At 37.2% G+C, this 16768-nt stretch overlaps 2 protein-coding genes across 2 annotated transcripts in view; both read left to right on the forward strand.

Moving 5' to 3' along the window:
- LOC140753299 (rotatin) overlaps positions 1-14826 on the forward strand; it is a 39104-nt gene extending 24278 nt beyond the window's left edge. Inside the window, exons 23-33 of the mRNA XM_073087801.1 lie at positions 1408-1516; positions 3112-3334; positions 3768-3934; positions 5144-5305; positions 5701-5973; positions 7043-7221; positions 7630-7831; positions 8405-8574; positions 9299-9485; positions 12854-12957; positions 13900-14826. Of these exons, the coding sequence (XP_072943902.1) occupies positions 1408-1516; positions 3112-3334; positions 3768-3934; positions 5144-5305; positions 5701-5973; positions 7043-7221; positions 7630-7831; positions 8405-8574; positions 9299-9485; positions 12854-12957; positions 13900-14040 (1917 nt within the window). The 3' untranslated portion in view covers positions 14041-14826. The remainder of the gene's footprint in view (positions 1-1407; positions 1517-3111; positions 3335-3767; positions 3935-5143; positions 5306-5700; positions 5974-7042; positions 7222-7629; positions 7832-8404; positions 8575-9298; positions 9486-12853; positions 12958-13899) is intronic.
- Positions 14827-15114: 288 nt separating this feature from the next.
- IP3K1 (inositol-trisphosphate 3-kinase-like protein) overlaps positions 15115-16768 on the forward strand; it is a 90193-nt gene continuing 88539 nt past the window's right edge. Inside the window, exon 1 of the mRNA XM_073087797.1 lies at positions 15115-15604. Within this exon, the coding sequence (XP_072943898.1) occupies positions 15530-15604 (75 nt within the window). The 5' untranslated portion in view covers positions 15115-15529. The remainder of the gene's footprint in view (positions 15605-16768) is intronic.

Consider the following 16768-nt stretch of genomic DNA (forward strand, 5'->3'; position numbering starts at 1 on the left):
TAAGCATTTGCTTAATTAAAATACTCTATGGTTAATTGGTTAACAAACAATATTATCGATGTCCTACTGCTAAGCACGGGTTTTCTCTCTTAAGGCTAAGGCATGGGGCATAATCCACTATGTTGGACAAATGCGTATTCGTAGTCTTCACCCACCCTTATGTATTATGAAGTTTTTCATCTATTGTAATGGCTACAAACATTTTTGTTTAATTATGTAATATTAACAAACATTGCTTATCGGTCAACTGCATTATATCGTATAATCTCGAATGTTCTAGTTTAGGTGACTATTCAAATTCTCTGAATGTAATGTGTTACTGTTTGCAATGTTTCAATTCCGATAATTTACATCAAGCACTATTTCTTGCAATAAGTACTCTTACAATTCCGATTATCTGAATTGGACTGTACCTAATATTTAAAGTTATACTGTGTTTAATATGAAATTTTATATGATTATTAATGGATAAGAAGTGGTATAGGAAAATATTTATCACAGGTTTTATCATTCAGTGAACATAGTTAATAAATTAAATCATGTTGTAATTTTACGTCATCCTTGATATTGAAGAATGATTTCGCAAATATTTTTAGTATTAGGTAAAGGTTTTTTAATAAGTGACAAATAAAATATTTTGAATTTAATTGTCTTTTATTGTTATGTTCGCCAGCGCCACTGCGTATGGACCCAAAACATTTTTTTTTATATTTTAACCTGATAATAAAGCAGACGTGCTACCTGATGGAAAGTAGTTAACGTCGCCTATGGACATTTGCAACACCAGAGGAATTGCCAATGCATCGCTGGCTTTGAAGGAGAGCTCTTTTTGCACCTTTTTTGAAGAGCCCCATGTCACAGCGCTCCGGGAATACCTCAGAAGGCAGTTCATTCCACATCTTGCACGTCCGTGGCAAGAACGTCCGAGCAAACCGAACAGTGGAGGACGTAACTAAGTTACGTCCATTATACTATACGTTACGTCCAAATCAATAGACCTCTTGGTCCATAAAAAGTACTGGTGCTACATCGGCACTACAAATATCCTAATTAATCTTTGGACCTATAACTTAAATGGTAAAGTTTTGTAAATTTAGAAATTCTGGAATAATGAACACATAATATTCTATTGTATTCATGAATAATGTTGACTATATGAGGCAAGCGTCACTACTTTTGCCCATTACCTACGTTGCAAAACCTTTTAGTCATAGCCTAGATTTCATATGGCGTCGCTGATTACTAAGATCAACAAGGAAAATGTTCATTTTCCTTAACATCTCTAAATTATTTAAATAATTTTAATATAACATTGCCTTTATATGTAATTCCAAAGTACAAGTATGTTTCAATAATAGTTAAACATAATAACGGTGCAAACTTTAGTTATTATTATTTTGGTTCCAGGTGTTAGAGCGAGAAGTCCTGCAAGAAATCACAGAAACAAATTTTGTTGAACATTGTTTGCATATTTTTGTAGACTTTTGTAACAGGAAAGAGAGTATTGAATATTTAGGTATGGTATTTCCTTTTATAAACATAAATAACTTTTCCTATTAAAAGTAGAACATATTTTTTATCTCCTTTGTTAGCTCTTCTGGAATTTTGATTGATGTTTTGAACATGAGTGCGAGCACGGTTGTTTTATCATATAAACCTTTTGTAAAAAAGTTTGTTTGCGAGAACTTGATTAAAGTTTTCTTGAGTAGCCACTAGAGCCTGCGATTATATACGCGATCAATCATAGTCTTACGTTGGTGACTAATAAAAGAGGCACAGATAAATGCACACGTCTTTTATGTGAGTGCTCTTTTGATATACCTAAAACTGTATGTCTATGCATAGAATAACGATATTCTATAGGTTTTTCATAAACGTAACGTGTCCCACGTTTATGAAAATAATTTATTACTGTTTTCTAACAGCTGAATTAACACTTCATTTTTTTTACTGAAAGATATGACGGTTTTAGAACCCACAACCGCCACATCTATCTTTGCTTAATAACAGCAGTGTTAAGCACTGCTGTGTTCTGGTTTAAAAGGTGTGGTTAGGGAGACATACTTTTCCGGGGTATTCCAGCTTGGTCCACAGTGGTAGCGGCGCATCTGTAGATAGGAATCTAATCTTATTAAGGGTAGATTATAGATGTTTATGTAGCCATCTTCCATCAGGTGGACAGCATGCTCGTCTGCTACTCTGATATTCATGGAAAACATCATGTACGACATACTCCAACCGACTCCATGAAGGACATCATCATATGCGCTAGGGCGTAATTATTATTTAATTATGCACTCCATGTTTGTAACTATGCCTATTACAATGTATGGCATACAATAGTTATTACACTACTCGTATTGGTATAGGGCTATAGGGCATCCCGTACTCACTGGTAGGGAATAGGTTGAAAAGAGTATATAGTTCGTATTTACAATTAAGTTTATTATGTATTCTAATAGTCTTAAGTTCTTTAAACAAACGTTACACTTCATGATAAATTTGCCATTTCAGTTTCACTATAGTTCTTATTTACTTTTCCCGAGTTATAATTATTATCTGAATCTGTGCGATAGTATGCATCGTATATAATATACAGTTTGCGATCAATACCCATGTCATTCACCCCGATAGCCTCGAGACGCGATTTCGGTGCGATAAGGCTAGAATATCCAATTCCACCTAGTTTATTGCTAGCAAACTACACGTTGCTCTAAATAAACATAAAACGTATACTGAATGTATTGGTATTTCAATGTTGATAGAATTGTTCTAAAATAACATTGAATGATTTGCTGAATCACGGATCTGACGTTCGAAGCAATTTGTTTATGATTTATATGTTTACCTAATCTTATTTTGAACATACCTATTATATATTAACGAGTTTCTTGTTAAAACAAACAATACTTGTTATGACTTATTTCTAACTTTATTAAGAGTCATTACATATTTTAACTGATATTAAAACAGATTGTTACGACGCTTTGTATTATAAATACGTCAACCTTATAAAATACATATGTCCCATATTGCGTCTTAGACAATTGACTAAGTCATCGAATAAAAATCCTTAATGGTTGCAATAAACATATTTAAATCTTATTCCAGAACCAAACGTGCCTCTGTCCCTTCTGGAACGGAGATCGGAGCTAGAGGTCCGTGCGCAGAAGAGTGAGCGTTTGACCGTATCGCCCCGCCTCGCGCTCGCCCGCCCGCCGCCCACGCCGGCGCTCGTGGCAGCCGTCGCGGATAGTTTACACAACATAAATGCGTTTAAGAGCTGCCCGGTGCAAATGTGGAATGAACAGGGACTTTATAGGGTGATATTTAGGTAATAATGAGAAATAAAATATTATACTGTACGCGTATATAGGAATGATGTAAAGAATGGGTAAGTTACCTTAGTAATAAATTACAATTACAATGCGTATAGCCCAGCGGCTTGTGTAAATCGTAACTTATGTACAAAAGAGTTTATGATCACGCACACTTCCTTACTACGGATAGTATTCAAATTTGATCCTGGTTGTTATAATTGCATAGCAATCGTTAAACCTTATCGGATGTCTTATTGATTGTTTTAAAATATGTAACAAAAAAGGTTGCTACAAGATACATTTAACCATTTTTATTCTAATTGACAATAATTTATGCCGAACATAGGAAAACTACTAACTTACAATGTAATTTTGTTTTTTTTTTTTTATTTATTTACGAGAAGTCCGGTGTATAGCAATAAACGATGATAGTAATAATATTTACAGATGCGCGTCTTGGTCCACGGACTCGTCCGTTGTTTACAACCCGGTGCGCACCGCAGCGTGCCGCGCGCTCGCCGCTGCGTGTACGCACAAGTGCGTGCGGACCTCCCTCGCGACTACTAAAGACTGTCTTTACAACTTATTGATGACATTGACCCCCTTGGAAGATGGTATGTTCATAGACAGATTATTATAGTTACTGTATGTTGCTTACATTTTTTTATTTACTTAATTTAATACAAAACTATGGTAAGCAGTTACGCATATAAAGATACATTGACGTCACTATTCCTGGTAATTTTTTTGTTATTTCTTCTGATTGTCAATTGTCATTAAAAAATCTATTTAAGCGTTACTATAGATCTGATTTGCGAACAATTTCTATTGAGACGATTCGTTAACATGCACGCACCATGCTAATTGCCAAGTATAGATTGAATGTAGCGGTTACGTAGCGTATACGCAGCGAATTTGTTATGAACATGCGACCGTGTTAGTAACAGCATATTACCAGGTCGCCAGGAAACATATAATAATCGCGACTATGACCCATGCTAAAGACCGGGCTAATAAGAATGTGCGTCAGTTTAAAAGACACTACCTTTTTTTTGTACTACTATTGTGTATAAAATGCTCAACCGATGAGTAACCATGCAAATCAGATTACGACCGATTACGAACGATTTACATTTTTTAAGTTGAGTCAATTGTTTTCTATTTATGTAATCGGCTTAAATATGACTACGCATAGGAATAGATAAGGTATTAATTCAATTGTGGAATGTGGATTTATCATCTATTAAAAGTAAGTTGTCGATACGTAGCAGGATGCAAATGTCACGACTCATGATTGTATCTCTTCAACCGGATGCGAATCACGACAAATATGCCTATGAGATAGGAGAGAATCTGACATTGCTGTAAAGACAATAAATTGATCTTTGCTTTGAAAAATATTGTTGTGGAGCTATCTAGCTAATTTCACTAGAATGTGCGCTGATATTGTTTTAAATTTATACGTCCAGTTTATATTTGTATGTATATAAAACGATTGCTACTAAATTTTAATAATATATTGGCACTGTATTATTGAATGCTTTATTGAATTAAAAAATATGCTGAATGACAGACCTACCTGATAGTTAACGCGCGGCGGAAACGTCTCAACCTACAAAAGTTCCTTATTTAACAAGTGGGCAAATACAGATAAAAGTTATGTTTCTTATTTTCAATATAAAGAAACGTGTTCAATAACTTTCATATTCCACTCCTGTCATACTACGAATATATATATACCTGATTTATGAATAGAAAACATTTAATAAGAATTCACTTTATGGTATGTTTTTATACAATTTTAGTGTTCATTGATACTGCAGATGATGCTGAAGGTATAACGGCGCGTACGCAAGCGCTGTTCCTCCTGGCCGCGCTGCTGCCGGAGCGGGACGCCGGCGACTGTGTCTGGTGGGAGCTCAAGAAGACCAGCTCTGTGCCGTTCTTTCATCTGCTCCTACAGGCTTTACACAGCGAGGACAATGGTAAGTTTGAGGGTTCTTATAAGATTTTATACATTGTAAAATTATTGTTTAAATTTTGGTGATATAATGTTTAATACATATTACGTATTAAACTTAAGACTCAGATTAACGTGTTAAAATATATGTATATATTAATGACTGTTATTTCAAAAACACATTTAACAATTAATTCGTTCGATTATTAGCTAGGAAAAGGAGTTTTTAAAAATATATTAATTTTGGTTATGGTTTTTTTATCGATGCTTCTTTAAGAATTTTTTGATTATTATTATACTATTGCATTTGGCCATCCGCGCTCATATGAAAATTTTACCGTACCGAGCTCAAAGCTTGTAAACTTTCTATATATATTTTACTAAATAAGTAAATTCCCTATGCCTGTTTGTTTATTACAGAATTACAAGAAGCGGCTTTACATTGCCTGACACAACTGTCACAGTCTACGGCGCACAGAAAGCACGCAGACAAATCTAAAGACACGTCATGTGTAAAGTTCCTAGAAGATTTAAAATCACCTTCATACCGGGAAGAATGTCCTAGGTTCATCGCTGGGGACGGGGGCGCGGGGAGCGACTGCCGGCCGGAGTATATGGTAGAGGATGTATGCAAGGCGCTCATGCACCTCTATAGCAGATTTTCAGAGAACAAGAGACATTTATCTAGTCAAGGTTCTATTTTTTAATTTTTATGCAGTAGAAATTGTTAATAGGTATGCGGGCAATTCTCCTTATTAATGACGTCAAATGGTACAAATCGATCCCTAGATCAAAAAATAATTTACAAAGACATAAATTAACTTACATTCATAATACTTGATTTTATACGCAGTAATCTGCCGTTAAGTATATTACAATTTAATCTAAAACAATAAACATTGTAATTTGCGATCGTAACAAAGTGGCGCCATATTACAATTGGAAGCTGTACTTGTGTCGTGCAAAATAAATATTAATGACGCTCAATGAATTACGACATAAGATTAATTATATATTCACCTCGCATACGTAAAAAGCTGCCTCGCCGCATTCGTAATGTGACGTGCAAATATAAAAATGTCAATCAATTGTTGCTACAAAAATATAGTCATTATCAAAATTTGCTGGAGTATAGAAAGTTATAAAATTCTATTCGTGTTTTGTTAAAAATGATCAAGAAGATAATTAATGAAACCACGACATAATCCATTGATTCAATGAAATTAATACGTAAACAGGACAAGAGAGGCGAACAACCAGGTTGGCGCTTCGAACCCCAAAAATAATCTTTGATTATTATTTGTGGAGTTTCATTATGAATATTATAATATTAAAGAATAGAGCGTTTAAAAGTGCGCCTTTGACTAAATAGCTCATTAGCTCCCATAACCAATCTCTTACAAAACTGGAGGAAAACAGTGCAAGCGCTCTTGCTATTGTACATAAGTTTGCTAAGTTTGGTGACGACAAAGATGTACTAGCTGATTACTCTATTTTTTTGTATTAAATTTATACTTGTGTATGTAACATGATTATCTACACTAATATTATAAAGAGGAAAACTTTGTTTGTTTGTTTGGTTGTAACGAATAGGCTCAAAAACTACTGGGCCGATTTTAAAGATTCTGTCACCATTTAAAAGCTACATTATCTACGAGTAACATAGGCTATATTTTATATGAAATATATTTGATAAATAGATTTTGAGGCGGTACGTAGTTTGCCGGGTCAGCTAGTGTATAATACATTTGTGTGTTTACAGACGACAGTTGGATTCTGGTATGTTCGTGTTTGTCGTCGGTACTGTCGATTAGCCCTCGGGCTCGTCTGTATGCCGTTCACCGCCAGTTTCCTACAATATTGCTGGCTACGATGCAAGCGGTCCGAGATAAACTGTCGCTTCAAGGGAAGCCCGCTGACGTTATCAAGAACGCTAACCACGTGGGTATACTAAAGTTTGTTTGAAATCGGTTGCGTACCCAGAAACGAGCATTGTGTTTTTGTTAACATTTATTGGACCCCTTTAGGTCAGTGTTTCATACTCACAATCGGTCATGAATGTGTATTAACTTTGTATTTCTAAATTTTGTCTAAGATGTTGCTAGCTAACATCAACGTCAGCGCAGTTCCGTTTTCGTATAGTTTATTTCTGTTTAAGTTCTCTGCCTGGCTATCATATTAATTGATCATCACTACTGACGGGGTTTCAAATGTTTCAGTATTTATATGTGTATAAATTATTTTTAGCTATATCATATCTTTAAAATTTGCAGATTCGTTAATGTTGGATGCATTTAACAATAAAAATTACTCCGTAAATAATATTGGCTATGTGATTTTATTGACCAGGACCCAGCTCTTCACACCCTGTATTGGCTACTGACCCTCATGAACTGCCTCATGCTGGAGTGTACTCCTGCCAAGGAGAGCTTCGCGGACAGCAGCATGGCCGCCTCGCTCGTCAGGCTGTGGCCGTGGTGCATGATGACCGAGCAGCTGCGATACGCCATAATGCATCTTCTCGTCACTTTTACTAATAAGTGTGCAAAAGGTAACTTGTATTGTTTTTCAATACTTCTAAGAAGGTGACCATATCTTTTCATTTCGTGGATTTTGTTGAAGATTACTGAGGGAATCTAAGTAGCAATAACCTACAATATGTCGAGGAGTTCGTGGTCCGCCTCGCACGCTCAATGTATGAGCGGGCGGAGGCCGGACCATACTCCCATTTAAAAGGGTTGGCGCCCCTACACGATCGACCACCTACGTGGCGCCCGCTCCCGCGGGAGCTCCCAGGGTTGGTGACCTCCGACCACCAGGGGGCCGACCGTCCGCTCGGTAACGACGCGACAAGTACCGAACCACCCACTTAACAGTGGGGTCGGTCTATTTTTGATACTTGTTAATTATATTATAATGTTTTAAATAACATTATATTATTATGATTAAATATTTAAAAAATGTAGGGGGCATTCGACCACCTGAGAATCTGCCCAGGCAAAGAGGGTATCCTCGAGACCCGAATTTCCTGCCCACCGCCCTTAAGTTGACATTGCCGCAATATATGTGCGGCCGGGGGGAAAGACGTCCCAGTGATAGATAGAATAACCTGCATTGTCGGTAGCATGGTCGAGCATGTGCACGTGCGTGGGCGGTCGCAGCGTGGTGGGCGAGGTGTGCGCGCTGCTGGTGCGCGAGGCGGCGCGCGCGCGGCCCGGCGCGCTGCTGCGGCCCGCGCTGCGCGTGCTCGCCGCCTGCACGCCGCACCACCACTGCCGCTCCATCATACTCAAGGTGAGACACAAATCAGATTGAGTGTTCGTGGCGTGCTAGAGTATGCAAAGTGTATGGGTGGTCGCACCGTGATACATCAGCTGTCACGCTGACGTTGGGGCACAGTTGCGGTTCGCTCTGCGAGTCATGACTTTTTCCACGCCGTACCACTCTTGATGTTGTAACGTAAATAAAGAACTGTATACTAAGTATATCAAAGATTAAAATAAATTGTCGCAGATTTATGGGGATAAGTTTAACTGTACATTTGGTGACAATCTGAGTTACGAATATACGTAATTTGGGATTAAAAGCATTGGGCAGTATATTTTTTTTAAATGAGTGCCTTTGCAGCATTTAAAATTTGTTATTGTCTGCGCCAAACTTCTAGTCTGCTTTGAATATAAAAGTGAGTTGCGTCGCAACATCAAATTTTAGATATCAGCAGGACTGTCTTTGTTGTGCAGCACGGGACCCCATGGCACCCGTCCGCTGTCTGCTCTCGCTCGCGGGTACATAGCTGCGTTAGTGTGCCCTTACTATTGTTACGGAGTATATGCTTGTAGTTGTGTTCGACCGCATTGGCTCTCTGAGTACACCTGCGCGCAACAACTTCAGAGTGGACTAGAAGTTTGGCGCGGACTATACTAACTTAAACAACAATAATACATTATCTTTGCAGGTTGTTTGACGAGGCTTGTTGTGTCATACATTGAAATCAATGATATTACTTGTGTGGACACAGAGCGAGGTGATCCTGAGCGCGTGCCGCGTGCGCGCGGGCGCGGCGTCGCGGGGCGCGGGCGCGCTGCTGGCGGCGGCGGCGCGCCACGCGGACGGCGCGGCGGCGCTGCTGGCGGCGCGCGCGCCCCGCCCGCTGCCCGCGCTCGCCAACGCCGCGCACCACTGCCGCACCGCCTTCCTGCAGTCGCGTTAGTTAACACCGTCACACTACAAATGTGGATCAGCATGGAAACTACCTACAAAGCGTTCGACACGGCACACTCACACAAACATGCGCATCGACGAGGCCCCTAAGCGATTTTCGCAGTGCTGCAGTGCGAATGTTGCATCAAAACGACTATCGTCACGTCGTATCGTCACGTCTTGTCACGTCGCTATTTGTTTGCTATTTATTTCCGCGATCTTTTTAAAAATGCCACGAGCGTATTGCGTGGTATACGACTGTTTGAATTCGGCTTCATCAAAACTGGGGCCTTACCATCATCTTTTAAAAACAATCATAGTTTAGGAAAGTTTTATTTCAATATTACATTAACATTATTTTGTTTAGTACCACGACCTCCTTAAAACAGTTTTGTTTTATTCCTGCCGAGCGATGTAAACTTAAAACCTTATTCATTTTTCGCTTATTGATTGTATAAAATCAACTGAAATTGTCAATTTTGCTTTAAAAAATAAATTTCCTGCAAAAAAATGAATGAATAATTTCGACCGATATCATACAAAACTGCTTATTGTAATATTATAAAAACAATCCTACTTTAACGAGGTCGTGGTACGAAATTTCAATGTATGATTAAACTAAGATTGTTTTAAGAGATGATAGTAACCCCCCTGAAGCTATCATTTTTTAAATTCATTTTAATGATTGTTCATTTAATCTCATTTCTTTTTCATTAATCTTCATTTAATTTCATTTGTATGCTTCCGCCAAAACTCGTAAAAAGTTACACCGTTATTAATAACAGATAAAAAATCAAAGTAAGTCGTATCACAAGTTGTATCAATTTTACACTGTTTTCCGTATTTAAAAGTGCAATAATAATAATTTTCGTGTTTTGCTGGGATTAACTGACGCAGTGAGATTACTTACTTATTTTATTTGTAAACTGCGTAGTTATTGCGATTCGATTGATTCATCATAATATGCAGAGCACAGTAAATGCAAAAATAGAAATAAATGGCACTATTATTAAAATATAGTGACAACCTTATTACTCAATGGAGTGTAGGTAATTATTTTATCTAACTAAGCTTAGTAAGCTTAGTACTTGTACTGGTGCGGGGTAACAGAGCGAGGCGGCGCTGCTGGTGGCGACGGTGCGGCGTCGCTGCCGGCGGCGACGCCGCACCGTCATATTCATATTTTAGAACAAGTTCGGACACAGTCTACCTAAATAATAGTATCTGCCGTCCATGGACACTAGCCAAAATGAGTCCTACATGCTTCTCATTATATTGCGTTTTTATTAAGTTAATACGTCTCGTATGAGTGTTTCGGGTTTCCCATACCATACCAAACTAGAAGACAGCGGCGCTTAAAATTATTGTTTTTTGAGTAGAAGCTACCTTTGCTCTGTTTTATATATTTTCTCTTATTTATTTATTTAAAAAAATTGCGGGATTACAGCCAATGCCTCACAAACGCAATAGTATAATAGTAAATAATGTAAATTCGTATAGTGTTGACAAGCTCTTCTACGAGCTTCGCTAAGTTACTAAGGACCATAAAATCTTTATAGCACTCTGTGACCTAAACCCGCATTTTAGCCACGCTTTTCCGTGTCAAAAGTAGCCGATTTTTACACCGTACGAATGTCAAAACACTAGCCTCACAGTTGTAAAAAATTAACATCGCTATGAACGTTTCATACCTTTAAATACCATTTGAAACTTAAAAGTGAATAATGAGTATTTTGTTTAAAGCAATAATTATGTTAATATTTTATTTTGGACGTATTCATAAATATTTTTGCCATTGTGTATATTCTAAGCAATAGAATCACTATAAGACTAACTTTTGGGCTGTATCGAGTTTTATTGTTTGTTTTGACTGTGTATTTTCAACACACCCAAGTAGGACAGAAATATTTAAAATAGGAATCATTATCAAAATTAGCTATAATACTACTCCCGTAGAAACTTGATAAAGCGAACTATTTGTTGTCGTACGGCATTCGGATTATCGAAAATTTGGATAATTGCGTTTATGAAGAAAAGCTATTTGTTCCGATTGAGGAAGGTAATGTTTTTCGACAGTATGTTTGTACGTATGTATTTTTCATTCTTTGTCAAACAACTTCACTAATTTGGACATATTATGATGTGTCGTTGGATTCATCTAAATTGCAGGGATAAGATAGGTTATATTTTGAAGCAATCGGGTTTTTGGTTTGTATAATAACTTTCCCGTTGCGATTTGGCTGCTTTCCGGAATTTAAATGCACATATGACAGATAATATAGCTGATCTGCGGTTATTACAAAGTTATTTGTTCACGTTTGGTAATCCAAATAATTGCGAATCTGTATAACTGAGGTCCGGATAATAGATTTTCTACTGTATCACTAGTATACATTATGTGATTGCTTATCATATGTTTCTTTAATACGTTTAGGCGGAGTTCTTACTATATGCCATTGGTCTAGATGCCACTAATTATTTAAAGATTTGTATTTATGTAGCCTAAATGGCTTGATGGATTTTGATTAATGTGTGGTGTTAGATTTGCCTTTATCACAAGAGCAGAATAATAGAAAAGGCCAACTGAAAAGTTTTTAACCCAAAAATCTACTAGGTACAAATTACTAAATTTTAACTAAAACAAAACTTCTTCACATAAAATTTCAATGGTTTTGGTTGTGTCACTTTTTAGTTGTTTTTTTTAATTCATAATTTTAATTTCAATCATTTATAACTTTTCTTTTCTTTCAAAATAATTATCATATTTTTTTGTCATATCAATTGACAAGTATAAGCGGGTTTATGTCACACGAGCTATAAAATAGTATACGATACTTGTGACATAAGTAGCCTATTATGTGCACGGCGTTTAGCACCCTCGCTGCGCTCGGGCGCTAACTTCACGCCGTGCAAAAATAGGCTACTTTGGCCACGCGTATCGTAATGTACTATTTGTTTATGTTAAGCTTAGGTAAATTCAGATATTGCAAAAAGGAAATATTGAATATGAATAATACAATACATATGGATATCAAAATTGATTACTATTGTGCATAACTTAGATGTAAGGCTAAATAAATACTAATCTATCTGAAACGCCTATCAGTTTAGTCATAGCAAGTTTCTAATAATGACTTGTCAAATCATATATTTGCGGCTGACACAAATGTAAACAATACCCGATATAGAGTCTATTTGATCATATAATACAATCGTAAAGAAATAATATACTTTTGAAGTATTGTTAAGACGTATACCAAAATGATTATACACTAGCACAACAGTACAGCATTTAAAGTTCTATACTACTTAAATAAATTGAATTTGTTTATGTTTCACTTTGTCTGGTAGTGTTAAATGATGTTTTCTACAGCGGAGCTGCTGGAGCAGTTGTCGGGCTCGCTGCTGACGGGCGACACGGGCGAGATCGTGCACGCCGCGCGGGCCGTTTGGGCGTTGGCAGCCAATAATCACAGGGTAATCATTTTTTATTATTTTTCGATATCTATAAATATAAGATGAAACATATTAGTCGATATAGTTCAGCTGAGATTATTATTTAGTTTAGAGATGCTGGCTCTCTGGACACTGGACACTGATAATAATCTTTTAAAGTGGGGGTTGGTTTCGTAAAATAGATTCTAATTGTTTTAATAAAAAAGTCAACTATTTTATAATTTGAATAATATTTATTTCATTGTATTGGTCTTGTTTTATTCTAATATAATTTTTCATTATATCACATTTTAATATTTTTAAATTAGAGTTCAAATACACTAATGCAAACACAATGATGGACCGATTTACGACAAGTACCATTTATATTATAGCTACCGAGGTTATACAAGTTTATTATGTTGTTATTAGTACACATTTATCTCTTGGCGTACTTCCAATTAATCGTAACAGTCTCAATGCATACGGTGGAATCGATACTGTGATCAGTGATGTCTCAAACGAGAATAATAATAAACAGTAAAAATAGATACGGTATAGAAAGCGTTGTTTACTTTATAGTAGTGCTGTGACCACAGTGGGATAACCTATGTCGTGAGAGCCACACGCACATATAAAACTTAAAATTCATCATGTAGATATGTATGACCAGATTTCGAACATGAAACGGGGGAATATTTTGCAGTTGGTGGGTTAAATAGAATCTAAAATTTTATAATCTGTTCTGTGTTTCGATGCACTGCGGCTTGCAGACTAAGTAGATCGGCTCGAACTGCACGACGATTGGCTCAAGAAAGAATATTCATTTTACGCGAATGTGAGAAGTTACATGTTATAATATTGTATCAATTTAATTACAAGAAAATATAGTTTTAGCATTGAGATACTAGTTGGTTACTTTGTCTGTTGCTTATATTCGGAATATTATTAAAACATATTTAATAACATTAATGTTGTCTTCAGGCAAAGCTGGTGATGCGAAGTGCAGGGATCACGACAGCAGTACACTCGACCATGCAGCGGCTGTCCCGGCACCCCGACCAGGCCTCGCGGAGGGCACTGGAGCTCCTCACCTACACCCACACCGTGCTGCAGGCTACCTGACACACATATTTGAAGGAGGTAGAAGACTTTGTGGGTCGACTCCGGCGGCACCACCGCCACCTATTTCTGCCTAATAACAGCAGTGTTAGGCGCAGCTGTGCTCCGTTTTCAAGGGTGTGGTAAGGGAGACATACTTTTCCGAGGCGTTCCAGCTTAGTCCTCAGGGGTAGCGGCGCATCTGTGGCCAACCTCAGGTAGAAATATCTAATCCTATCCGGGGTTGATTGCAGATGTCCATGGGCGGAAGTAGCCACTTACCATCAGGTGGACTTCATGCTCGTCTGCTACTTCTATATTATAAAAAAACATGCAGTCAACTGTATTAACAATTATTCAAAATAACATTACAGACATTTATTGTCACGGTTAGTGAATTTGAAAATCGGAGAGGATATTAACAAATTGTCGACAGTCGTTATGTTTAGTGTCCATTAAGGAAATGTAAATCAGCTTAATATGTTGTACGGATATTTCCTTATGTTTTGGTAGACAATGTAATGTAATAACTTTATAATTTATACAGTTTCGAGGAGGATTATGAAGTTTGATTATGATATTGTTATAAAATGTGATGTTAATGCAATTGTAATTCATTCTATTACATTTGATTCTCACAACTGTTTTTAGTTTTTCTGACATGATGTCAGGCATGATAATTGTATGGTTGAGAAATAATTTAAAAATTTAACCTAATTTAATTAAATGCGTACAAATGAAATTAGCTTCAGTTTGACACGTATTTTACGACAGCATTTTGTTTGAATATAATAAATGATATTTAATAAACATGTGTTTTAATAATACAATAATGTATGTGTATTGTTACCTTACATTACTACTACATTACAAGTACATCATTGTGCAGACAAAAGATGAGTTTAGTATAAATCCCTAGTTGAACATATTAACAGTTATTTTATGTTATCTTTATTCCTATTAACCAAGTAACTCGCCACGTTACGTGCGAACAATAACAACTCGCCATTGTGTATTCACGATGGCTACTCCATCTGCGCTAACGTCAATTGTTTATTTATCAAAAATGTGTAGGTATAGTATAAATAACTCGGTACCCTCAGTGGGCAGTTGCGAGCTTGCAATGTCGACACGCCACGCTTATCGTCGCGCACCGTGCCGAATCCGATAAGCCGAGAGTGAAACGTCGATAGCGCACATTCGGCGCACACGACTGCAAAAGAAGTTTACGACGGGAAGTTTGCGTTACCCATTATCGCCGTAAAGAGCGATAAATTATAATCCTCGGTAGTGCGAGCGGGCGGCGTCATGCGTCAGTGAGTTCGCGCCCCTGCGCGCCGATATCGCGCACTTCTGCACAACACGTTCGCAAGGCGCTGATCAATAAGGGACAATGAATCGGCGGGACGGCCGCGACCGGCGCCGGGCCGCCATCTGAGCCGCTGTTGGATCGCGTCATACGTTCTTCCGCTCGAACCGGCCACTAGTGTCTGTGTTGTGAATTGGAGCGGAGATGTCGCCGCCGCCGTTTAACTTTCCGCCGGAGAGTTACTCGGCCGTTTACACCAACGACGTGACGAGTGCGAATGTGAGTATCTATCGGCGAATGGCCAGCGGCTACGTTATCGGCGCGGCGGCGTGCGTGCGCGCAGCGGCAAGGTCGCGCCGGCTGCACCGGTGCATTCATCTCGCCCTGTGGTTATTACTGTTATTAGATCAATATTTATGTAAATATTGATTGTGTAACATTACCCTGATGCTAGCGTCTAAGAAACGTACTTAGGTACCTAACTTTTAATATCGTGTTTTTATTGATGAAGCGCGCCAGAAACCGGAGAAACTAGACATTCCACAATAACTAGGCACTTAACTTAACCATATAATTGTACAATCAATCGATGATGTTTATGTTTAAACAATAAGTCTTATTTATTTGTGTACGTAGTGAACTTCGTCCTTGGTTTAATTCGTAGTCATTTGTTTACTCCCGATAAGTAAAGACCGCTCGTTACACGTTCCTTTATGAGAGGTTCGGGACTCACATCTGCTTTGCTCAACCCATTCAAGGCAAACAACATTCAAGATTTCTTTATATGCGATACATTATCACATATTTCTTGTCTAAATAATCGTCGATCTACATATTATTATAAACACTATGAACGTCAATAGTCAATTTTTGTGTGTATTATGTATATTGAAAAAATGTAAATAAGGGGATGAATGGTAGGTACCTACCTACGTAATAAATGATGCAACCTGCATACATTAATGATTTGTGTTAACGATATTAGCTACGTTAATTAGTGGATTCTGTGCCTATTTGTGCTAATCAAAATGTATTTGCAGCGTTAGTACTTACATTAATTAAAATTACTTAAGTTTTTAGTAAAGATAAATTATTTCCGTTTGCTGCTAAAGCTATAGTCTAGAACCACGTAATTTTTAATTGCTTAACATTTTGCATCCTATTCCACGTGAACAGAGTCGTGAGTAGGAACTTAATAATAAAAAACAAGCATATTTCGACTGTAAAGTCATTCACACATGTGTGCTAATTCGTAACGTGTCGTTTAGTATGATCAAGAAAATAAAAAAATCATGCTAAATCACTTCTATGTTATATGTGTTTATTTTATTGTTTCCTTTTTAAATATTTTTTACTTCTGAAATGTAAAATGTTTGGTTGTAATGACAAGGTTTTCTCCGTTTATTTAATCCTATGTTACTGTACATACATGTTTTATAATGA

The sequence above is a fragment of the Epargyreus clarus genome, unplaced genomic scaffold (assembly GCF_041222505.1).
Source record: "Epargyreus clarus isolate Ecla_fem2 unplaced genomic scaffold, WU_Ecla_fem_2.2 ptg000026l, whole genome shotgun sequence".
Classification (NCBI taxonomy): Eukaryota; Metazoa; Arthropoda; class Insecta; order Lepidoptera; family Hesperiidae; genus Epargyreus; species Epargyreus clarus.